General features: G+C 34.4%; 1 protein-coding gene across 8 annotated transcripts in view; it reads right to left on the bottom strand.

Moving 5' to 3' along the window:
- Positions 1 to 25,159, bottom strand: part of GOLGB1 (golgin B1) — a 76,632-nt gene that overhangs the window by 31,656 nt on the left and 19,817 nt on the right. For 4 of the 8 annotated variants that reach the window (XM_039843149.1, XM_039843146.1, XM_039843144.1 and 1 more), the window contains 7 exons: positions 22,747 to 22,872; positions 20,548 to 20,670; positions 19,344 to 19,457; positions 17,460 to 17,862; positions 16,332 to 16,444; positions 4,527 to 4,641; positions 1,953 to 2,026 (listed from right to left, as the gene is read on the bottom strand). In XM_039843149.1, coding sequence (XP_039699083.1) covers positions 1,953 to 2,026; positions 4,527 to 4,641; positions 16,332 to 16,444; positions 17,460 to 17,862; positions 19,344 to 19,457; positions 20,548 to 20,670; positions 22,747 to 22,872 — 1,068 coding nt within the window. The remainder of the gene's footprint in view (positions 1 to 1,952; positions 2,027 to 4,526; positions 4,642 to 16,331; positions 16,445 to 17,459; positions 17,863 to 19,343; positions 19,458 to 20,547; positions 20,671 to 22,746; positions 22,873 to 25,159) is intronic. The other 4 variants (XM_039843151.1, XM_039843148.1, XM_039843147.1 and 1 more) reach the window with 3 other exon arrangements.

Genomic DNA, 25,159 nt, shown 5'->3' on the forward strand with positions numbered 1-25,159 from the left:
CATCATGGACAGGTTGTTGGAACTGCAGCAAAATGACATAAATAGAAATCATTTTTACCATAGGCTAATTGATATAAACAAGAGTTAAATTCCTATGGCATCTCATCAATGTTATAATGAAATGACCTTGAATTAAATGATGTTATTTGAGGACCTGCTGTAGACTGAGATAAATTAACCAGGATCAAATAATCAAAAAGGAGTTCTGCTGGGGCCTAGGTATGAAACTATGGACTTGTTTGACAAAATATTAACAAAGTTGTTATTACAAAGATTACTGTTAGACTGCTCAATCCATATAAATTACTTCCATAATTGTTTTTTAGGGAAACAAAATCAGCGAATCTCATAGTAAATTTAATTAGTATTTTATTAAATGAATTTGGAGACAGTGTATGCAATAAAATCTCCACCTTTGCCAATACCATTTTTTTTTCCCTAGAAAAAATTCTACTTTGATGGAAGAAAAAGCCCCATAGGATTGTCAAATAATGTAGTGGCCAAGAGCACAAGCTCTGCAGCCCGACTGCCTGAGTTCTTATCTTAGCTCTGCCAATTACCAGCAAAAGCTGGCACATAGTTAAGTATTCAGTGAATATTAACTATTATCTGGGAATCATTCTCAGCCACTGAGTTAGAAAAAAAATTCATTATTTTAGAATTATTTATTTTAAGAAAAGTTATCTACTCGATTTTCATAAGCATTATTTTAAGTCATTTAAAACTCTTCACTCTCTGTATTATCCATACTCATATTTCTAGAAACCAAAACTGAAAACAGTATTCAGAATAGGGAAAAGTTTCCTTTATAATTTCTTCAGGTCACATTCCTATTCATCCATTCCTATATATATTAAAGACTTGAAACAGTCAAGGCATCACTTCTGCCAGAAGACTTCAATATAACTAACTCCTTCTTTGCTCTGTCTCTTGCCCTAAGTATTCTTATTTGCTCTTTTCTAACTTTTAGTCATACCACTTCACTCACTCCCTTTCTTTAGTCATACCCTATGTTACTGCCTATGATATTTATAGAACTTAATTACCTTTCCAGTTCCAGTAAAAAAAAAAATCAGTGTCATCCTCTGAGGAGAGGGCAAAGAACCAGAGAACACAGCTCTTTCTAGCCACTCTCATTTTTTTTCTCTTAATACTAGTCTACCTCTTTCAGCTGAGCTTACACTTTCTATAAACCTTTTCTACTCACCTTTCTTAGTCCAAGGGATTATCTTTGTCACCCTTCCTTTTTTAATTTCTGTGTTTTTCGCTTTTCTTTTCATTGTTACTTGTTTATTTGTTCCCTTTCTGATTGTTTTGTTTTTCTTTTTCTTATTCTTTTTTGATCTAAGTTATATTGTTCTCACCACCACTATTGCTAAGCATCTTAAAACAATATGCACCCCTTTGGCCAAACAAGGCTCATTTTCACTGTCAGTGTCCATATAATTCTACAATTTTCAAAATTTAGTTCCTTTTAAAAATTACTTGAATAGAGCATCAGTGGCCCCATAAAAGGTATTGAATGAATATAAGTGTGGTGCTTAATTTTATTGTCAATTTGGTTAGACCAGTACCCAGGCACTTGGTCAAACATTACTCTAAATGTTTCTGTGAAGGTATTTTTTTAAGTGAGATTAATATTTAAATCCGTAGACTCTGAATAAAGCCTGTTATCTTCTGTAATGTGGGTGGGCCTCATCCAATCAGTTGAAGGCCTTAACCAATAGAAAGACTGACCTTCTTCAAAAAGAGAGAATTCTGCCAGCAGATTACATTCAGACTTCAACTGCAATTCTTCCGAGTCTCCAGCTTGCTGGCCTACCCTGTAGATTTTGAATTTGCCAGCCTCAACAATTGCGTGAGCCAATTCCTTAAATCTCTCTCTCTCTCTCTCAAGCTAACTCTTCTTGATCTAGTTCACATTCTGGTTATTTTAAGAACACATCACTTACCTCACTGATTTCTCTATCTGCCTCTCCAGTTTTATGCTGAGCCTCCAGGAGAGTAATCTTAGAAGACAGTTTTTCTGAAAGTCACAAAATAAAGATCCTTAGAAGACATATGTAGAGAGTTTGAAAAAACAGAGGAATGATTGTGTGTGAGGTTATTTGAGATGCATAAAATAAAAGGCAAGAAGTAGACAAAAGAGTTTAAGGTAGATAAAAGGCGTATTTTATTAAAAAGAAATGGCAAGAGAAGATAAAAGGAAGAATGGTACTATTAGGTGATAATAATTAACCTGAGTTAATAATTAAATAGCAGAGGGCTTTAAAGTAGGATAACAGATCATGTGACAAGCAGCAGCTATTTCTGTGGCATAAGATGGGACTTCTACGACAATAAACTGAATTTATCCATAATCCTGTGTTCATAATATACATCTTGCATTAATATAGTACTTATTATGTCTTCAATAATCTTTCACATATGTTTATAAAGACATCGAATCTTAGCCCTGGAAGAGAACTATCCAATCTCCTCAATGACTATATGTGAAAACAATGAAATGACATGACCTACAGCTAGGCCATAGAGGGCTGGGATCAGAATCCAGTCTTCTGAGTTCTATCCCATGTCCCATTATAATGCATATATATAAAAAGGGTATTAGTACCTTGGAGGATAAAAATATTGTGAATTAACATGTCCCCAAGAAGCCTGTACTCCCTCTGAAAGGTTAAGACAAAGATAGTAAAGTACATCCAAATGTCTCTACATGACCTACATGGTCCCTCATGATTTGACCTCATTTATTCTAAAACCTCCTTGTCTTGTGCTTCCCCTTTTTTGTTCACCCCAAAACACTGGCCTTCTGTTTGCAAACATATCAAGATTATTCATTCCTCAGGGTTTTTGCACTGCTTTTATCTGCTTGGAATGCCTCTTTGCATAGCTGTCCCCTTTTCGTCTGTTCTTAGAAAGGCCTACCCTGACCACTCTAATGCTGCTTTCCTCTTCCCTCAGGCACACTTGCAGTAAACTATTTGATTTTTATCCTAAGACTTATCACTCTCTGAAATTTTCTTATATATATGGCCTGTCTTCCCCTCTACTATGTTCAGAGCAGTATCCTCAGCAACTTGGTTAGTGCCTGGCACATAGGATAAGCACCATAAAATTTTGCTGAATGAATGAATGTTCATGAAACAAATGAATTTAAGACAGTATATAATATGTTCAGACACATCACAAAATCATTTGAGAAATGAGTACAATAGTAGAAATGAAAGTACGAAGGGTGAGTTGAACAAAAGGTGATATATAAAACAAAGATTGCCTATGAGACACTAAAACTAATACAAAATATCTTAAGGCCAGTGATCTCTGCAGAAAAGAGCAAGGAGAATGGAACTCACATTTTTAACACCTATAAACCATAATGAGCTATAAGACAGTGACAGGCACTGTTTGTAAAACTGCAAAATAAGTATCATGGGTAAGGTCTCAAAGAAGTGTTTTGAGTGAGTTGAATAATGAGCTGAATTTGTGGTATTCTTAAAATATTAGTAATGGTGAGAATAGTCTAGAAAAGGTATAATTCCCAGTTTAGAGCTAAGGGGAACTATAAAATGGTTAAAGTAGAAATATTGGGTTCCGAGTTTAAAAAATGGTACATACTTGGTATTCATTCTCACTCTTAGAAGGTAGTGTATTAATTAAGCTAGGATAAAATAGATCAGTAAAAGATTATTAACTACATGCTACTAAAACCATAAGGTTTTAATGGAAGAAAGTATGTCTTCATTCTTATTAACTGTTCATACACAGTTTGAGAGGATAAAATGCTAAGTTTAATGCAATCCAACAAAAGTTTATCCAGCAGCTACTATTTGCCAGGTACTATACTAGTTCTTGGCAAAGCAGAGATGAAAATAAATGGCCCCTGCCCTTGAAGAGCTCATACTTTACCTTTGAAGATCGTATTGTATAAAATATAAACATAAAGACAGATTATTTTAACATCTTAAAGGAATGCAAAGATGTCACAGAAGCACAAAAATGCATTTAATTCAACTTTGGGGGATTAGAGTCGACTTCCTGAAAAAGGTAATGCCCTCGTTGATAGGGTTCTAAGCAGTATATAGCACAAGCGAAACCGCAAATGGTTTCTACCTTTGAACCTTTATTTTTACTGATCTCTATTACCTCATGTCACAAATTTATTACCAGGAATGTCCTTTCTTCTTTTCACCTATTTAAAAATTCATCATCTCATTAAGGTCCTATTCAAGCCATACATCCTAGAAGGTTCCCTGACCACTCCAAAGTGAATATAACACAGACATCCTGCAGCATTTATACCCTATACTGCAAAATGTTATACTTATGTAAACACTGGTATTCTGCTCGAAATAATGTGTATTAATCCTATACTTAATATACCTTCGATAACTACCAGCTCAGCTATCTAAGAAAGATCTTCATAATCTTACAATCGGAGAATCTACATGTTATACACATACAGTCATAAAAGCAGAGGCTTTTGTGGGTTAAGACAGAGAATTATAGTTTTCATTTATACATACCATTCTCAGCTTTCAGTTCTTCCAGCTCTCTAGAACTAAGGAGCAAGGCTTCCTTTTCATTCTCTAGCTCTACCACTCTCTTCTGCAAAAAGGTAATATTCTCCTCTGTGACTACCTAAATTGCACAAAGACAACAGATTAATGATCCTCCACTGAAAAAGTCTCATATTAATGCCCAGACTGCCTCCAGCATTTTTGTCTCCTAAAAGTTCTATAGCTATGAAAATACTTTTAAAATAGCATCTATTTACCTGCCTACTCAATCTTTGAAGAAATGTTTTATCTAGAAAGAGAAAATATTTCACACAAACTTCCAATTTGCAGAGTTTTCAATTTAAAACTGAAGCCTAGATTACAAAGACAGAAATTCCAAGTCTATTGCATAAGAAAGAACATGTTCAGGTCCACAAACAAATAACATTATAAAATTAGATTAATGCTACCTGATAAAAAAAATTAATCACTTGAAAGAGACTGAACATAAAGACAGGCTCTCAAAGAACAGAGGCAAATGTAGTATGTACTCTTTAAGAAAGGAAGAATTATAATTGTTTTTATTTTTTCCTGGTATAGTAAAAATTTTCTTGTGCTTCTTTTATGTGTACATATTGTTTGGTTTTCCTAATGACAAGTAAATATCGAATTATGCCACATCTTTAGTTTTATGTCTTTTTATATTTACATATTTTTCTCCTTCAAGGGGATTATTCTGTATAATTTTTCATAAAATTATAGAATTGTTCAACCTTGAGGGTCTTTACAGCTCACTTAGTCCCAAACCTTCATTTGATGTTTAAAGAAACTGCAAGGAATGAATGAGTTTAAGGATTGTATGGCTTTTATCCTGCGGCAAGTTCACAGTTTGCATTATACTGGGCAAGTAAAACACAGAAAAGCTACAGGTCTTTCTGCCTTGAAGAATGAGAAGGCAGACTTTGAGACAAACAAAGCCAGAATGCGAAGAGGGAAATCAGAGGCAAGAGAAAAAATTTCAGCAAGGGGAGGCCTAAATTATATATATGAACTTCTGAACAATGAATTAAGCATTTGCAAGGCTGACTTGAAGTAGTAGTCCAGATAAGGCAAAATAATGCAACTGAGTTTTGAGTGGCTGCCTGCCATAGGCCACGGTTTGTGGTTTGAGTTCAAATTGCTGGCTGATAAAAAGTAATCAAAACACTTCAGTTTAGAAATAACAGAAAAGAGTCTTGAGACCAGAACATTCACAATACTCAGGATTTACTACAAAATCACACATTACACAAAGAAATAGGGAAACCTGACCCATTTTCAAAACAAACAATCAACAGAGACCAAGCAAAAATGATGCAGATTTAGAATTAGCAAACAATGATTTTAAAGACACTATTATAACTATGAGCAGGATGTAAAGAAAAATATGCTTATAATAAATGAAAAGATAGGAAGAAAGACAACATAAATTACCAATATCAAGAATGGGAGAGGTGGAAGTGACGTCAGAAACATGGTGGAGTGAGAGATGTCCTCATACCTCTCCCCTTAAAACAATAATAGGCTGAACATCTAAAACTCAACAAAAAACACCCAAACCGCACACCAGCACATCTGAGAGTGAGATCTGCTCATAAGACAAACAACAAAATAGGCAGAAAAATTATTTGAAGAAATAACAGCCAAAAACAACAAAATTATTTGAAGAAATAACAGCTGAACATCAAGTTTATACATGTAAAAATCTTAACAAAAGCTAGGCAAGAAAAATTACAGATAAAACTACTACTAAGTACATCACAAACAAGGATAAAGAAGAAAGTCTTAATGTTAAAATCATGGTCTGGCAATACACTAGTGGTTACCAGAGAGTACGGAGAAAGGGGGAAGTGGAAGGTAGATGGGTAAAAGGGGTCAAATATGTGGTGACAGAAAGAAATCTAACTATGAGAGGTGAATACACAATGTAAATATATATATGCCTTATTGTTAAAATGTACAGCTGAAACTTACTGGATTTCGTTAACCAATGTCGCCATAAAAAAATAAATAAATTTAAATAAATAAACAAATAAAATTGTCCGGGGCTCCTAACTTTTATTAATATAATACATATTGCACCTACAGTATAAATAGTATAAGGGTTTATGATTACAAGGTTTCTACATTTTAAGTGAAGTGGTACAGTATTAACTCTAAGATGACTGAATGGTTAAGAATGTATATTGTAAAAAAGATACATCATGCTAACACTAGTCAAAAGAAAAATAGAGTAGCTATTTAATATCAGAGAAAGTATATCTCAGAGCAAAGTATGTCACCAGGACTAAAAAAAGTCATTCCATAATGATAAATGGGCCACTGAATCAAGACGACATAAAAATCCTAAATGTTTAAACCCCAATAACATGGCTTGAAAATGCATGATACAAAAAATGACAGAACTACAAGGAGAAATAGATAAATCCACAACTATTAACTGAGATTTCAATACCTGTCTTAACAGTTGAGAGACTAAGTAGACAAAAGCAGCAAGAATATAGTACATCTGAATAACACTATCAACCAACGTTACATGGTTGACATTCATAGAACATCATAGCCAACAACAGCAGACTACACATTTTCAAGCATATATGGAACATTTACCAAAATCGATAATATTCTTTGCCAGAAGACAAGTCATAATCAATTCTAAAAGATGCAAGTCATATAAAATAGGTGTTCTAACTACAATGAAATTAAATTAAAAATCAGAAAGATCTCTAGACATATCACCCTCAAATATTTGGAAACTTAATATTCCAGGGGGCAAAGAAAAAAATCAAAAGAAAAATTGTATTTTGAACTGAGTAAAAAAAAAAACACAACAGAATCTGTGGGATGCTGCTAAAGCACATTTTAGGTGGAAATTTATAGTACAAAATGCCTCAATTACAAATAAGAAAGGTCTCAAACTGATGTCCTTGGATTCCACCTTAAGAAGCTAGGAAGAAATCAAATCCAAAGTAAAGAGAAGAAAGGAAATAACAAAGATCAAAGTATAAATCAATAAAATAGGACACAGAGAACAACAGAAAATCAATGAAGCCAAAGCTGGTTTTGAGATCAGTAAAGATAGTAAACCTCTGTGCAGTCTAACTTGAAAGAAAATACAAATTATCAACATCAAAAATGAGAGAGGTGGGAGTTACATCAGAAACATGGCTGAGTGAAAGATGTCCTCATACTTCTCCCCTTGAAACAATAATAAGCTGAATATCGAAAACTCAACAAAAAAAAACCAAACTGCACACCAACACATCTGAGCGTGGGATCTGCTCATAAGAGCTACCACAGGTCAGAACCACAGGTCAGAACCCCAGGAGTCGGGCAGTAGATTGGGAGAAACAAAGAAGCTGCTTCTCACAGCCAGAACTCCCAGCAGGAGGAGGAGGCGTGGACAAGGTACTGTGGGTTGCCTGAACAGCCCTGCCTGGGAGAGCTGTGAGCTCTATGTGGCTAGCGGCAGTGCCCAGGCATCAGGAAGGAAAGCAGAGAAGTGGGAATGGATGGCAAAGAAGCGGGGACCACAGAGAAACAACAGTTGATTATTACCAGCTGTTTATGCAAAACGTGAGGCTAAGCCACAGACCCCATCGCTCAATGCAGAGGGCCCCTGCCCCCATATCCTCCAAAACTGAACAAGGGGGAGCCCCAGAGGAATCTGAGCAAATGCTACTGAAACTGTTGCTAACACTGACAGGGACTGAGACTGAGGACAGTGAGCATGATTGAATATCTATATGGAAAAAAAAAAGGCATTATTAAGACTTTATATAAAGCAGGAATCCAAGAGGCTTAGGCATCACCTACTGGAAACCAAAAGAAAAATGACTTCTTTGCAACAGGCTAAAGAGAGACCTTTGTGTAATAAATCTCCTTTCTGGAAAAAAAAAGCAGAATACATTTCCATTAATGCCTCGGTAGAGAAATAGTCTATTAAACACCATGAACAACCAAGGTGACAAGGCAGCTCAGAAAGAAAGAAAAAAATCTCCAGAAAATAAGCTTAAAACATAGAAATATGCGACAAAGAAGGTACTTCTCAAAAAACTCAATGAGATCCGAAACAATTCATATCAACAATTTCAGGAATTGAAAAAACACCTATTTGAGCAGAATAAGTTCTTTAGCAAGGAGATAGAAAAACTCAAAAAGAACCAAATAGAACTTCTGGAGATGAAGAACATATTGCAAGAGATGAAAAACAAAATAGCAAGCTTGGGAAATAGAGTGAACCAAATGGAGGAAAGGATCAGTGATATCGAAGATAGAAACCTAGAAATAAATTGGAAGGAAAAAGAGAAAAACCGAAGAATGAAAAATAGTGAAAGAGAAATACAAAAACTAGCTGATACCATTAGGAGAAGAAATATAAGAATAATGGGCATTATCAAAGGCGAGGAAAAGGAGCAGAGACTAGAAAGCATTTTCAGACAAATAGTCGACAAGAATTTTCCAAATCTAAGGAATGAGCTGGAGCTTGGAATTCAAGAAGTCAACAGAACACTCAATGATCTCAACTCAAAAAGGCCTTCACCAAGACACATTGTATTAAAGTTATCAAAAATCAATGACAACGAAAGAATTCTCAGGACATCCAGGGAAAAGAAGATGGTAACTTATAAAAGAAAGCACATTATAGTCAGACTTCTCAGAACAAACCATACAAGACAGAAAGAAGTGGAATTCAAATATTCGAACTATTAAATGAAAGGAACTACTAGCCAAGAATGATGTATCCAGCTAAGCTCTCCTTTAGATATGAAGGAGAAATAAAGACCTTTCCAGACATAGAAAAATAGAGGGAATTCTCCACTACGAGGCCTGCACTACAGGAAATACTGAAAGGGGTCAGGCTCACCTAAAACAAAATGACGAAAAATAAAATAAAATACATAATTAGGAATAAGGTGACTAGCAGGCTGATAAAAGCAGAGGAGTGCAACTATTACTAAGATTAGGACATTATAAGCTTAAATAATAAGAAGAGAATTGCTACAGAAAGATAGTAATGAACATTCAGCATACATAGGGACAAATTGAGACAACAATGACTGAAAAGGGGAGGATTCAAAGATCCAAATTTGTGAAGGGGAATGCAGATGAGGCAAGCACAGAAGAAAATGGACAACTGTATATATATAACTATCCTTTACATATTCATAATGGTAACCACACGCCAAACATTCAAAACTGAAGTATACAACATAAAACAAGAAGGACCAGAGGGAAACCGCACAAAAGTCAACCAAAATAAAGAAAACAGAAACACAAGGACAAGGAAGCAATGGAGACACCGAGCTACCAGAAAGCAAAAGATAAAATGGCTCTAAGAAGACCTCGTATTTCAATAATCACCCTAAATGTAAATGGACTGAACTCACCAATAAAAAACTCTGCAGCACAGAGCTGCAGATTGGATCAAAAACCAAAACCCTACTATATGCTGCCTCCAGGAGATATATTTCACTTCCAAAGACAAATATAGACTCAAAGTGAAAGGGTGGAAAACAATATTTCAAGCTAATGGCATTCTAAGAAAAGCGGGAGTAACGGTACTAATATTGGACAAAATAGACTTCCAAATAAAAAAGGTAAAGAAAGATACTGAGGGACACTTCATAATGATAAAGGGAATCATGCACCAAGAAGACATAATACTTATTAGTATGTATGCTCCCAATCAGGGAGCCCCAAAATATGGAAAGCAATTACTAACAGAACTAAAGGGAGAAACAGACAAAAACACTATCATAGTAGGGGACCTAAATACCCCACTGTTGGATATGGACAAATCATCCAAACAAAAAATCAATAAGGAAATAGTATCCTTAAATGACACATTAGACCAACTGAACATAACTGATGTATACTGAGCCTTCCATCCCAAAACAGCTGCTTATATATTCTTCTTTAGTGCACATGGAACATTCTCAAAAATCAACCACATACTGGGACACAGAGATAGTCTCAACAAATATAAGAGGATTGAAATCATACCAACCATATTCTCTGATCATAATGTTTTGAAACTAGAGATCAACTGCAAAAAGAAATCAGGAAGAACCACAAATACATGGAGATTAAACAATATGCTACTGAAGAATAACTGGATCAGAGAAGAAATAAAAAGAGAGATCAAGAGATACATAGAAACAAATGATAATATATCAAAATTTTTGGGACACGGCAAAAGCAGTCATAAGAGGAAAGTTCATATCATTACAGGCCTATCTCCAAAAATAAGAATGAGCCCAAATAAACAACCTAATGCTTCATCTTAAAAAACTAGAAAAGGAAAAACAAATGAGGCCTAAAGTCAGCAGAAGGAAAGAAATCATCAAAATTAGAGCAGAAATAAATGAAATTGAAAACAAAGAAAAAAAACAGAAAAAATAAATGCAACAAAGAGCTGGTTCTTTAAGAGAAAGGACACAAATAAACAAAAATAAGGGATGAAAGAGGGGAAATGACAACTGACATCGCAGAAATACAAAGGATCATACAAGAATACTATGAAAAAGTACATAACACCAAATATAATAACCTACAAGAAATGGACCAGTACTTAGAAAGATAAACCTTCCCAGACTGAATCGAGAACTGGAAAATCTAAATAGACTGATCAGCATTATGGAAATTGAAACAATCATCAAAAACCTACCTAAAAGTAAAAGTCCAGGACCAGATGGCTTCACCAGTGAATTCTACCAAACATTGAAAGAAGATTTAATACCTATTCTCCTCAAACTCTTCCAAAAAATCGAAGAGGTAATACTTCCCAATTGATTTTAGGAGGCCAATGTTACCCTGATACCAAAACCTGGTAAAGATAACACAAGAAAACTACAGACCAATATCTCTCATGAACACAGATGCAAAAATTCTAAATAAGATACTAGAGAACCGAATACAGCAACATATTAATAAGATTATACACCACAATCAAGTGAGCTTCATCCCAGGGGCACAGGGATGGTTCAACATATGTAAATCGATTAATGTAATACACCACATAAACAAATTAAAAAATAAGAATCATATAATCATATCAATAGATGCAGAAAAAGCCTTCGACAGACATAGCATCCATTTCTGATCAAAACGCTTAACAAAATCAGTATAGAAGGAAAGTACTTTAACATAATAAAGGCCATCTATGACAAACCCTCAGCCAACATTATTACTTAATGGTAAAAAACTAAAAACCTTCCCTCTAAGATTAGGAACAAGGCAAAGATGTCCACTATCGCCACTGCTATTCAATATAATATTGGAGGACCTAGCGAGAGCAATCAGGCAAGAGAAAGATATAAAAGGTACCCAAACAGGAAACAAAGAAGTCGAATTGTCACTATTTGTGGATGACATGATTCTCTAGATAGAAAACCCTAAAGACTCCACAAGAAAACTACTAGAAACAATAAGCAAATACAGGAAAGTCTCTGGATACAAAATCAATGTTCAAAATCCATAGCATTCTTATACTCTAATAATGAAGTGTCAGAATAAGAAGTGGAAAAAATAATTCCTCTGCAATTGCAACAAAAATAATAAAATACCTAAGAATAAACCTAATGAAACATATAAAGGACCTTTATAATGAAACTAGAAGACCCTATTAAAAGAAATTGAAGAAGATTCAAAGAAATGAAAAGATATTCTGTGTTCTTGGATCGGAAGAATCAACGTAGTTAAAATGAACTTATTACCTAAAGCATTATACAGATTTAACACAATCCCCATCAAAATCCCATCAGCATTTTTTAAAGAAATAGGACAAAAAATCGTCAGATTTGTATGGAAGCACAAAAGACCCCAAATTGCCAAAGCTATCCAGAGAAAAAAGAACGAGGCTGGAGGCATCACTCTACCTGACTTCAATTTATACTACAAATGAACTATAATCAAAACAGCATGGTATTGGCAGAAAAACCAACACACAGACCAATGGAACAGAATCAAGAGTCCAAAGGTAGACTCATGTTTATATGGGCAAATAATTTTTGACAAAAGAGCCAAAAACATACAGTGGAGAAAGGAAAGCCTCTTCAATAAAAGGTGCTGGGAAAACTGGAAAGCCATCTGCAAAAGAATGAATCTAGACTGTTGTGTACCATCATACACCAAAATTAACTCAAAATAGATCAAAGGCCTAAATATAAGACCTGAAACAATAAATTACATAGAAAAAAACATAGGTACTAAACTCATGGACCTTAGTTTTAGAAAGGATTTCATGAATTTGACCTGAGAGGCAAGGGGAGTAAAAGCAAAAACAAATGAATGGAACTATATCAAAGTAAAAAACTTCTGCAGAGCAAAAGAAACCACCAACAAAACAAAAAGGCAACCAAATGAATGGGAAGATATTTGCAAAAATACTCTTCAATAAGGAGCTAATATTCAAAATATATAAAGAACTCATACAACTCAACAACAAAAAAACAACAATTCAATTAAAAAATGGGCAGATGACCTGAATAGACGCTGCTCCCAAGACATACAAACAGCCTACAAATATGGAAAGATGCTCAATTTCACTAGCTATTAGGGAAACGCAAATCAAAACCACAATGAGATACTACCTCACACCTGTAAGAATGACTATTATCAACAAGACAATAACAAGTGTTGGAGAGGTTGTGGGGAAAATAGAACTCCCTTACACCCTGCTGGTGGGAATGCAAATTGTTACAGCCACTATGAGGAACAGTATGGAGGTTTTTCAAAAAAGTTAAGGATAGAATTAACATATGACCCAGAAACCCCTCTTCTGGGTATCTACCCCAAATATTTGAAAACATTTATCCTTAAAGCTATATGCACCCCAATGTTCATAGCAGCATTATTCTCGGTGGCCAAGACATGTAAACAACCTAAGTGTCCTTAAACAGATGATTGGATAAAGAAGCTGTGGTACATATATACTCAGCCATAAGAAAAGATAAATACTGCCACTTGTGACAACATGGATGGATCATGAGTTAATGATGCTAAGCAACATAAGTCAGATTGAAAAAGTTGAGAACCATATGATTTCACTCATATGTGGGATATAAAACTGAAAGAAAGAAACTAGCAAGACAAACAGAGGCTCACGGACACAGACAACAGTTTTGTGGTTACCGAGGAAAAGGGGAAGGGGAGGTAGATAAGGGTAAAAGGAGTCAAATATGTGGTGGCGGAAGGAGATTTGTCTTTGGGTGGTGAGCACACAATGCAATATACATATGATGTATTAATTAATTGTACCTTGAAATCTAAATTTCATTAACCAATGTCATCCCAATAAATTTAAAAAAAAGAATACACCATGCAAACAGTAAACAGAAGACTAAAGTTCTTTTATTAATATCAGATATAGGAGAACTTCAAGTAAAGAAATATGACTAGAGACAAACATTTCATAAATGAAAAAAGGAACATCTTATCAGAAGACGTTAACGTGTTTGCACTTAAGAAGCCAAAAGTGAGAGTTACAAGGGAAAATAGACAATTCCACAATCATAGGAATCCAATGAGGAAAGCAAAGTCTTATCATGAAATGGAGCTGAAACAATTGGATATCTATATGGGAAAAATAAATGAATAAACTTTGACCCTTATCTTAATACCACATACAAAAAATTTATTGAGGTTCACAGACTTAACTTTGAAAGCTAAAACCATAAAGCTATGGAAGAAAACATAAGAGAATATCTTCATGACGAGGTTAGCAAAGGTTTTAATAACAGTACACAAAATTAGAACCACAAAAAGTGATAAAAAATTGACTATTAAAATTTAAAATATCTGCTAATTAAAAGACGTCATGAAAGAAATTAATAAAAGGCAAGCCGCAGCATGGAAGAAAATATTCATCAAATATATCTGATCATAAATTGGCATTTAGGACATGTAAAGAATTCCTACACCTTGATAAGAAAAAGGCAAAGAAATCAAATTTTTAAAATGGAGAAAGGACTTGAACATATACTTCACCAAAAGGATATACCAGTGGCCAAGAATTTCAAGAAAAATGTTCAACATCATTTGTCATCAGAGAAATACAAACGGAAACCACAAGGAGATAACACTACACAGCCATTAGAATAGCTATAATTTTAAAACCTGACAATATCAAACCTTGGAAAAGATGTGGAGGAACTAGAACTCTCATATATTTTAGGTGGAAGTATAAAATAATACAACACTTTGGAAAAAAGATCTGGCAGTTCCTTTTAAAGCTAAATATATACTTACTCTATGGCCCAGAAATTATTTAAATATTTAATTAAGATAAATAAAAACATATGTCCACCTAAATACTTACATAAGAATGTTCATAATATCTTAATTTATAATAGCCAAAGCATGAAAAAGCCCAGAATATCTATCAAAGGGAAATTAGAGCAATTGGATAAAAGGTAAATGCAGTATATTTATAAAAGAAAATATTTCTCTGTAATATAAAATAAAGTATGATATATACAACAATATGGGTGAATCTGAAAACATGCTGAGTGAAAGAAGCTTTAGACAAAAGAGCATATGTGTATAATTACATTTATATGACGTAAAATGAGAAAAATTAATCTACAGTGAAAAAATCGAATACTGTCATCTCTGGAGAGGAAAGGTAGGGTTGACTGTAGAAAGGTATGAGGATACTTTGTAGGATGATGGTGATAATATATCTCAGTAAGGATTTGGGTAAAACTAATGCATTTAACAAAACTCAATGAATGGTACACTTAAATTTTTTCATGCTTTGTAAACTTTACTTCAAAAAGACTATGAACAAATATTAAAACCTAGTCAATGATACGCATGTTGAAATACACATGAGAAAAAAGTATTGATGTCTACAACTTACTATGAAATGTATAAACAACTGAGATGAATTAATGAGTGGATAAATGGATATTTGATAAAGCAAATATAGAAAAATGTTAATGACAGAATCTAAATGGTATGTATACAGGTTTCTACTACAAAATTCTTTCAATTTTTTTTGAATTGCTGAAAAATGTCTTAAAACATTGGAGGAAAAAGTTGAGAATGGGAGAATAAAAGAGATTGGAAAGCCTAGATGCTAGAAACCAGGAAGCAAAAATCTTTATCAGTGCACAGTACTGCCTACGAAATGTGGGACTCTGCTGGCCAATACGGCTGTCAGTTTGGGAAGGTATGATCTTATAATGGAGATGAATGAATCCAGCTGTCCCAGTCTGACACTAGCAAATTAAGGTCTTCAAACTAACTTCTCTTGTTCTGATACACATGCTCAGTTAGCAGCCTTCTAGTGATTATAATCTAACTTCCCGCAGAGATTTTTATAGAAGGAAGAGAGAATATACTGGCCAATCAACAGCCACTTGGCACTTAAATTTTTTAGTATTAATTAAATAACGGGACATTATGATTTCTACAGTAAATTTTCAGTTTGGTTAGGCCGAATTGCATACAGTAAACCTGATCAACTCTCAGTCTACCAAAAACAAAACTGACTTCTCAAAAGAGAAAACTGATTCTAAGATTAAAAAAAATGATTCATCTACAATACAAATCTCTCAGACCTTAGAATCAGAAAGGCTCCTGAGATCATGGTGCTTGTTATCTACTTTTTTCTCATTATTCATTGTTAAGCCTCTACATTAATGTCTTTCATGATTCCTTCCAAAAAAAAGCATTTTATCAGGCTTAAAAGAAAGAAAGAAGGCTTTCTGGAATAAATTCTCATTAGAACACCTAAGAATAAATAGAGCCAAAGATCATATTCATAAGAAGTGCACGTTTAATTACCTGTGCGCCCTCATAAACATCTGGGAAAGAAGTCTGAGATGATGTTTCATCTTTTTGCAAGGTTGAATTATTTAGAATTTGGCTAATTTCTTTGGATTTTTGCTGGAGTTGATCTAAAGAAAAGAAAATAAATAAATAGAAATGATCTCTTCCTCAAGCCTGAAACTTAGTAAGTTATCTCCTAGCGATATACCATATGCTGTTTACTGTAGTTATCTTAATTAAAATTATGATGCCAATGACATTTTTTAACTGTTCAAATGCTCTCAAGAACCAAAGGGAATCTCAGTACGTCATGTGCTTTAAAGGTAAAATAAAACAGGCCTAAGTATTTTTTAAAAAGTCGTTTTTCCTCTCCCCCCTTGAAAATGCCTTTAGTGGTTTGTTTGTTTTTGTCTTCACTCTTCACTTAAGAGTTATGAATCCCATCAAGATTCTAAACGTGAATACGGTTCAGTTAATAGAACAGTGTGCTTATGTAACACTATTCCCATGTAATGTCCCTCAAGGCTTCCTGGTTAATGTTCAGTTCTTCAATACAGATCTTCAACTTATTCTTTCTAAAATCTTTCCTTTTGATATATGCCAATCTATTAGAATCTAAATTAGAAGCATGTATTGCGCTTTAATAATAACATGATTTAAAAAAAGAAACAAACAAGTTTTCTTTAAACCGTAAAGGATAAAAGTTTTCTTTAAAATAAGATTTTCAATTATAAGAAAAGCATTCAGATCCATCTTTAGAAGAAGAATGACTCCACGCAATTCAGTCTCACTACCTACGTACCTAGATCTGGCGTGAGTTCTCCATAAATTAATTCAAATTCTATTCATTTCAGTCACCAAACCCTTCAGATCACAGTCATGTTTCGCATAGCACTCTTTTAAATATTTGACACATCATTATCAATAGTTTTTAGCACTATAATGATAATTATAGTATTAAGCAAGATTATAACTTCAGAGACAGGAGAAATGCAACAAAGAGTTCAGAAGAGATGCCTTTCTTAATCCTTCTACTGATTCTATTGGTTTGAGCAAATGCTGCCCTTAACAGATTCCTGAAATTGTGAAGTACGAGCACTCAGGTACTGGATAAGTGGGCTTCAAAAGCAATCAAACACTGACCTTCCAGCTGCTGAATAGTCTGGGCTGAATGAACTGCCTGTTCACTCTTATCTTGAAGAAGCTTTGAATTTTCATCCTTTAGAGCATCACAGGCAGAGTGCAGTTCTTGCTCGGTCTTTTGAAGACTCAAAATGTGAGAGGTCTTTTCTTCCATTTCTGCTTTGTGTTTCTGTTCTAAAGCAGTGTACCGGGACTGTAGTTCAGCCTGGGTTTGACCTGCTTGCTCAAGCTGTTCCAGCAGATGATGTAATTCTTCCTGTAGGTTATGGAAGGATAATTTTCTCTCTGCCACTTCAAGTTCCATCTTTTCCATAAGAATCTTGGACGCCTGTCTTTCTGTTTCCACAGTGTTCCTTAAAGTAGTACGCTCAGCTTCCACCTGCTCTAACTGCTGAGAGAGAATCTAAGAAAATAAGACAAAGGCTCATGAACCATAAATTCATTCTTTTATTTCAATAAGCATAGTCAAGTGACTTTCCTAGGTGAAGCAAGGGGCTAGACACTCAGGACCAAATGTATAATTACATTGGACCCTCTATTTTTGCTTCTTGATACTTTTGACATTTTGTATTCATATATACTTATTTGTGTCATTATCTTTTAATTTCTGTCTCTCCCAATACAAAGTAAGTTCAATAAGAAAAGGGACTGTGTCTGTTTTATCATCCTTTCTCTCCAGCATGTAGCAAAGTATGTGGTATTTTAAGTACATGGTACTCAATAAATATTGAATGAATGAATGAATGAATCCAGACCTTGTCCTCCAGGATCTCAGAGTTCAGTGGGACAGTCACACTTAAATAGATCATTATAATGCAAAATGATAGACCCAAAATGAAAGAGGTATTTATAAGATATTAAAAGGAGTAGAGAAGGTAAATTTACTAGTCATATATATGTAACTCTCTATACAGTACTTATCTAGTAAGTGGCACAACTAGGATTTGAACCTGATTATCTGATGTCAGCCAAAGAGGGGCCTCAGGGATAGGGTATGGGTTTTGTTAGGATTGGAGATACGGGAACATGTTTCTATGCAAAAAAAACCAAAAAACAAAAAAACAAGCCCTTCTCAAGGAGCTGAAAATTAAGAAGAAAAGAGATGACTGACTTCCTCCAGCAGCATGCCGCACCCAGGTAAACATGCAGAGAAAGTGAACTATAGAACCAATTCCACATTACACTTAGGCTTTTTGGATGTGACAGGGCAGGGACACAGAGAATCTAAGGACTGGTAAAAGAGCAGAGTAGAAGAAATGGTCAAACGTGGGAATGGATAGACAGGGAAAAGAGAGAGGACAAAAAAGAGCTAACAACACTAGAGGAACAAAGTGAAAAGATCAAGGAATCTCAGTGAGAATGAAGGTGAGGACAGTGTAAGAAAGGGAATGAAAGCATAGGTGACAGTCAGGGAATGGGATACTTGAGTTTAAGATTTTAGAACATCAGCATCCTTGACCACCTTTAGATTCAAGGGACTATTGCATGGTGGGATTATTTCAATCCAACAGAAAGTCAACTAACAAAAGCAAGCAAAGAATGACAGAACATAAAGCACAAGAATCATTCAAGACAGAGAAGGGGTAAACATAGAAAAGAAACTCACTAGAGGATAATATGACATTCTAGAGAAACTAGGACCCTAGATCTAAAATCACAAAGGAAAAGAGCAGCAAGAAATTATGTGAAATGTAAGCTTCATGAGGGGAAGAACTGTATCTGTTTTGCTCACCATTGTATCACCACCACTTAAACACAGGGAATGTTTTGAAAGAATAAATAAATGGAATCAATTCTTATAATAGGATTTTATACCTGCTACCTGGGAAACTAAAGTAGAAATAAATACTCCCTAGGCAGGCAGTGAAAGTCATAATGCAGTACCTGGTTTCTCTGTTCAGCAGCTGTCAGCTCCTGTTGCAGCAAGTCCACGACCTGAGCACGGCCCAACAAGGCTTCTTCATGCTCTTCAAGCTTCCTCTGTAGCACTCTCAATTTCTGGGAAGAAAATGTTTTAGACATAATGTTCTAACAAATGAGCACCATTATCTGCTTACCTTTCAAAATGTCACTTAAGATTTTTGGATGTTGAGGATGACAGATTAAAGAGTGGGTCACCAGCATGCCATGCTCCCCATCCAGCAGCAAGAAAGAATCTCCAAAAATGTCTCCTCCAGAGCACTGACAACCACCAAACTGAGACACAAGCAAGTCCTTGAATTAAGGAGCCTTTTTATAATTAAAGAAAATGACACATATCCACTTTTAAAATTATATAGTCAATGTCCTGTACCTAAATAGCATATGTACATATATATCTCACTCTCCAAAAAGAACATTCTCTGCAGGCAAGAACCATTTCTCTTCCAATGTCATGCATGGGACATGCACTCGATAAACATTTGTTGAATGAATAAATCAATGATACATGTATACATTAATATTCTACTTAAAGAAGTGTTGTATTCTGAAACCTTATTTAGTGGTATATTCTGAAGGACTGCTTAGAACTTGCAAGCTTTCACTCAAAAACAATGAAATGGATCAATCATGAAATGCCACTGGAATGTCTTTAGGTAACACACTGCCCTACACACTAGACAGAAATAAATTCCTTTGAGTTAGTAGATGTTAAGCTCAAAAACAATGAAGCCAGTCTTCAAGATATAGTCAATGAATTTTTTAAATTATTAATTTAATAAAAGATTTCATGGCTTTAAAAATCACTCCTTTTCATCTTTAATATTTTGAAAGTTTTTAACTGGCTTCATTGATTTGAAACTTTGGATCAGGTTTTTAATGCACAGAGGTAGCTATGATTAGCAAAACAAAGAGAAATCAGTTTCTGACTACCACAAACATTTGCCAATTATACTCCGCCTTTGAGTACCAACAACTTGGTTAAAGGAGTAGGAGGCAAGATAAGGATAAGAAAAAATAAATAATGCAACAGAAGACAAGAACACCAAAAAAGAAGCCAATTAAGGAGCACGCTAAGACCATGTGAAGAGGTAAAGGTAGAAAAGTGGCTGAGAAATTTAATTAAATGTTAACCAAAATGACATTCTACTAAGTTTTAGCAACACACCTGTTGCATCTCTGTTTCCACATCTGCCTGGGTTACTAACTGAAGAAGCTCATCTTCATGAAGACGAACCTGTGTTTCAAAGCGGGCATCTTTCTCTCGGACCACCTGCTGCATGGAACTCAACTAAAGACACACCAGAGAAACTATACAAGTTACACTCCCGAATATCACACAAACAACACCCATAAACTATTCTCCAAAAAGACAGACACTGAGGACTGATTGATAGACAGTAGGTTTTTTAAATTAAATTTTGAATGTCAAGGATGAAGATGCTGGAACAGAAACAAGCCTGACAATAACCTCCAAATGTGACAGAAAGCCTATCATCAGATTCAGAAGTCAGCCTAAATATAAATTCTGATTGAAAATTATATTTGCATGATTACTATATTTAAATATACAATAGGTATATATATATTAGAATAGTAAACATTCTAAGTTAGATTTCTATTAAGCTCTAGACTCTTCTCTCAATATCATATTCATGCTCAAAAATTTTCAGAGAAATTCTCATGCACTGTACGTCAAACTTCAAACTAATGGATCTCTTGTTCAACATTCTCTGCAACTGAAAACGCAAATCTTCCTTTCTAGACTTATTTTCAAAGAATTGTTTCTACTACAGAACTTGGTGTATTTCCAAACCCACACCACCTCACTGGACAGCTATTTTCAGCTGTCATTATTTGAAGCCCTCTAGATCACTCTAATTTTTAACTAGCTCTTAACAGAATGAAATGGAAATAAGTTAACTGAATGATTGTGAGCTGCTCAGTATCAGTGTTGTTTTGTTTTGAGGTTTTCTATGTGTCTGCCTGTTTATTCATTTCCTTAAGACCACTAGTTGAGCATGACTACCAGCTCTTAGGATGCCCTCAACTGTTGCTGATTTCTCAATTTGTGACACTTTGAATTAATCTGTATTTTCTTTCTAGGTAGGATAAAATCTCAAAAACGTTTTGATCATCTGAATTCTGGTATCACAATGAACTTGAAATCCTGTGTTTCAAGTGTACAGGCACTGGAGTCCTTCATTAGTCAAACATATCTACATGTCCTTTCCCATAACTGTACCATGTTCTTTTTCCTGAGACTTTACTCATACCATTCTCTACAAATGGAATAGTTTCCCCTACCTTGTCTAGAATATTATCCATCACAGTTCTGCCTAAATCTTAACTATTCCATGTAATTTTCTGTGGTTGTTACACTCAAAGTAACCTCTTTTACCCTTTAAAATACTTTCAGTTTGCATCGCTGCTTGCTATGCACTTACACTGAGTGGCTTGCGTTATGATGGATCTCTTAAAACATTTAAATATTTTGGCTTTCCATGTTTAAGCCACTTATGAGTAAATTTGTATTTCATATGACTCCATCCTACATTGTATATAGTGCTTATACAAAAAGGCTACAATAAAAGCTAATAGATAAAAGTAAGGATGTCGGGATAAACAACTGTAACTGCCAACATAGTAGTAGACCATCCAGAGACAGAAGGGTCCACTAATACAAGTTATCAACAAAGTAAACACCTGATGGATGAGACTAGCTATTGTGTAAAGGTACTTCAGGAGGAAAAAAAATATTTCATGAGTCAAAAGCATTCCCAAAGGAAAAATATGGGGCTGGGTGGTCAAACTGGAAATTTAGAGAAAATAGAGAGAAAGAGTTGAGGATACCAGTCCAAACAGTCTAGTCCTGATAGCAGAAAAAAATGTGAAGAAGAATGTTACATACTGGTGCCATTTAACATTGAATCACATAACCTATGGCACTTTCTCATTACATACTCACTAAGTAATCTACTGATTATAATTTAACTTCCCATAAAGATTTTACTATAAAGAAAGAATGGACCTAATCATCTGTATTTCTTTGGTTTACCTATTGGTCTCTTTTGAATTTAGCATGAGCCCATTCCTAAGAAACTGAATCTCTGTGCTATTAAAATCAAATTTCTGGGCCTATAAAACTAAGAAACAGTCATCAATTAGGCGATGGCAAATTCATCAAGGTAAATAACACTTCTAATTTCTTCTACTGCCACGCCCTTTTAAATTCTACTATAACACTCTAGCTACCATAGTTTCACTTTTAAAAAGTGACTGCCTAAAATGACTTGTCAACTAATAATAACCCATTAGACTTTGCTGATTCTGTATTCTAATGATTATGAGGTACCTTTCACCCTACCTGAGCAGCTTGCTCTGCCTGTGTCTGGCTGAGCTGGGTTTGCAAAGTGCTGATGAGTTCCTCCTTCTCTTGGAGTTGTTGCTTCATCATTGAAAATTCTTCCACCTCTGTTGAACTCTTATCAAACTGAAGACCCGAAAGGAAGAAAATATTTATTTAATCAAAAGAATTAGCACTCTTAATTCTTTCACCGCCTTTTCTTGGTTGCCCTAAATGCCTACTGATATCCTTCTCATTTTCACTTAGCACAAAAGGGAATTGCATGTACTGTGGTTTTTAAAAAATAATTATCAAACTATTTTTCAGAGAAACATAGAAGCAATAGCAACTGTTCTTTAATGTTTCTCACATAGAAAGAGATAGTACAACTAGATAGCAAAACCAAAAATCCATGGACAATATTTACGATAAAATTTGGAAGATAGTCCCACAACTCCCAAAATATAAGCAGGTAGGGTCAACCCAAAAGGCACATACCTGTATGGTATTAGAGTCTGTCTGTGTAAGAGAAAGCAACAGAGCAATATCTGTTGGCTTTGTCAACAGGAAAACCCCCAAATGGTCAATAAGCACTTACTTACTGGAAAACACAGTTGCTCAGTCTTAAAACACCAGCTTAAATTGGTAGGACTTTCCCATTATATAATATCTAATATTGGGTAAATGCAAGGGATTACCAGTAAGAAGGACTAAAAGGCTAAAACAGTCTAGTCCCTCTGAACTCTTAAAACTGACTTAGTATGGCTGCCTTCCTAGACATGGACCTGCACTATGAAGAAACGCCTAGGAATAAAATAAAAATTAAGCAGAATAGGGATAACAAAAATAGAAGAAAAAGATTTATACATGTGCTATAAAACTCATTATCAACTAACTACATGAGGCTACAGAGGGCTAATGTAAATAAGGAATTTAATCATTAACATTATTTAACTTTAATTTTAAAAAATGAAGAAATACAATTTTTTCCAATTAAATACAACTACATTTGGTATGACCACATTTCACTTTACTGTATCATGTAAGATACTGTTGAATTCTCTTGCAAGTAACAAGTGTGCATATTGATTCTAATGTTATAATAAATACTACACCTATCTAGTCAGTGTCAATGGATTGATTCAGTTTGAATGACATTTTTTCTACACATCTATGTAACACTGTGATAGGTTTATTTGAACGTTCCATGCAGACAGTATGAGTAACAGTTGATACCTACATATTATAACTGGTAATTAAATTGGCATATAAATACTTATTTAATTATAATTGAATTATTTTTCTAATTCAAAAATTAATATAGACACATTTTTAAGTTCAAAACAAAGACATAGCACTGAAGCATAGTTCATTCCATTTTACTTCTAAATAGTATTCCATTATGTGGATATAGTTTGCTTAAATATTCACCTACTGATAGACATGCATTATTTTGAGCTTTCGGTTACAAGTAAAGCTGCTATGAACATTTGTATACAAATCTTTGTATGAACATATGCTTTCAGTTCTCACAAATGTAACTTTGAAGTTGATATGCTTTTCAAAGTCAAATTATTCTAAGAATAATCAACCAGTTTCTCAATGTAGATGCAAATATTAACGGAAAATGATGTTTCAGCCCTCAATTCAGTTATTGGAAAGCTTTCAGGTATATTAGGAACAACTTGAGTTAATGAATCTATTTTCTTAAGTGGAAATTTTATGAAATTTAAACACAGATGAATTATTTCAAATGAAAACATAATCCAAATCGTGATATAATATAAAATATATGACAAATTTCAGCCTTAGCACAGAAAAAAATGTAAAATAATACACGATGTTTTCTTTTTCTTTTCCATCTTTGAGTTATATTACAAAGAAACCTCCAATCCAGTGCTTTAGCCTTAACATCCAGGAAAGGATATGAGATTGTCACAGAACTAATGTGAGGGAAACCCAAAGTGTATATGATTTAATAGAAGTTTCAAACTTATATACATTTATATATACAGGCCTACCACACCTTCTGTTTAAGTCAATTGCTTGAAAAATCATAATGGAAATCCCTAGGAAAATGATACTAGTTATTCTGTTAGAACTCTTGCTGATGTTTTTAAAGCTCTATTTGAAACACTTTCCTTGTGACCACATATTCTCTTGGAGACTCATGTATGTCTCTCAAAGCCCAGCTTCTAGAAATTCAACTCTGCCTTTTCTTAACAGAAGACCCATATCCTTCATAATCCCCCTTTAATATTATTTAAATAGTTGTTGAATGACCAAAAGAATTATTAAAAATATAATAGGGTTGACAACACACACCCCAATTCAAAGTTGTAAAAAAAGTCATTATTTTCTATAAAGAATCTCATCTTGCTTTTGAGCCCACTCAACAAAACAACATCTATCTTCAACTCATCAATGAACATAA

Source organism: Pteropus medius, unplaced genomic scaffold, assembly GCF_902729225.1.
Source record: "Pteropus medius unplaced genomic scaffold, Ma_sr-lr_union100, whole genome shotgun sequence".
Classification (NCBI taxonomy): domain Eukaryota; kingdom Metazoa; phylum Chordata; class Mammalia; order Chiroptera; family Pteropodidae; genus Pteropus; species Pteropus medius.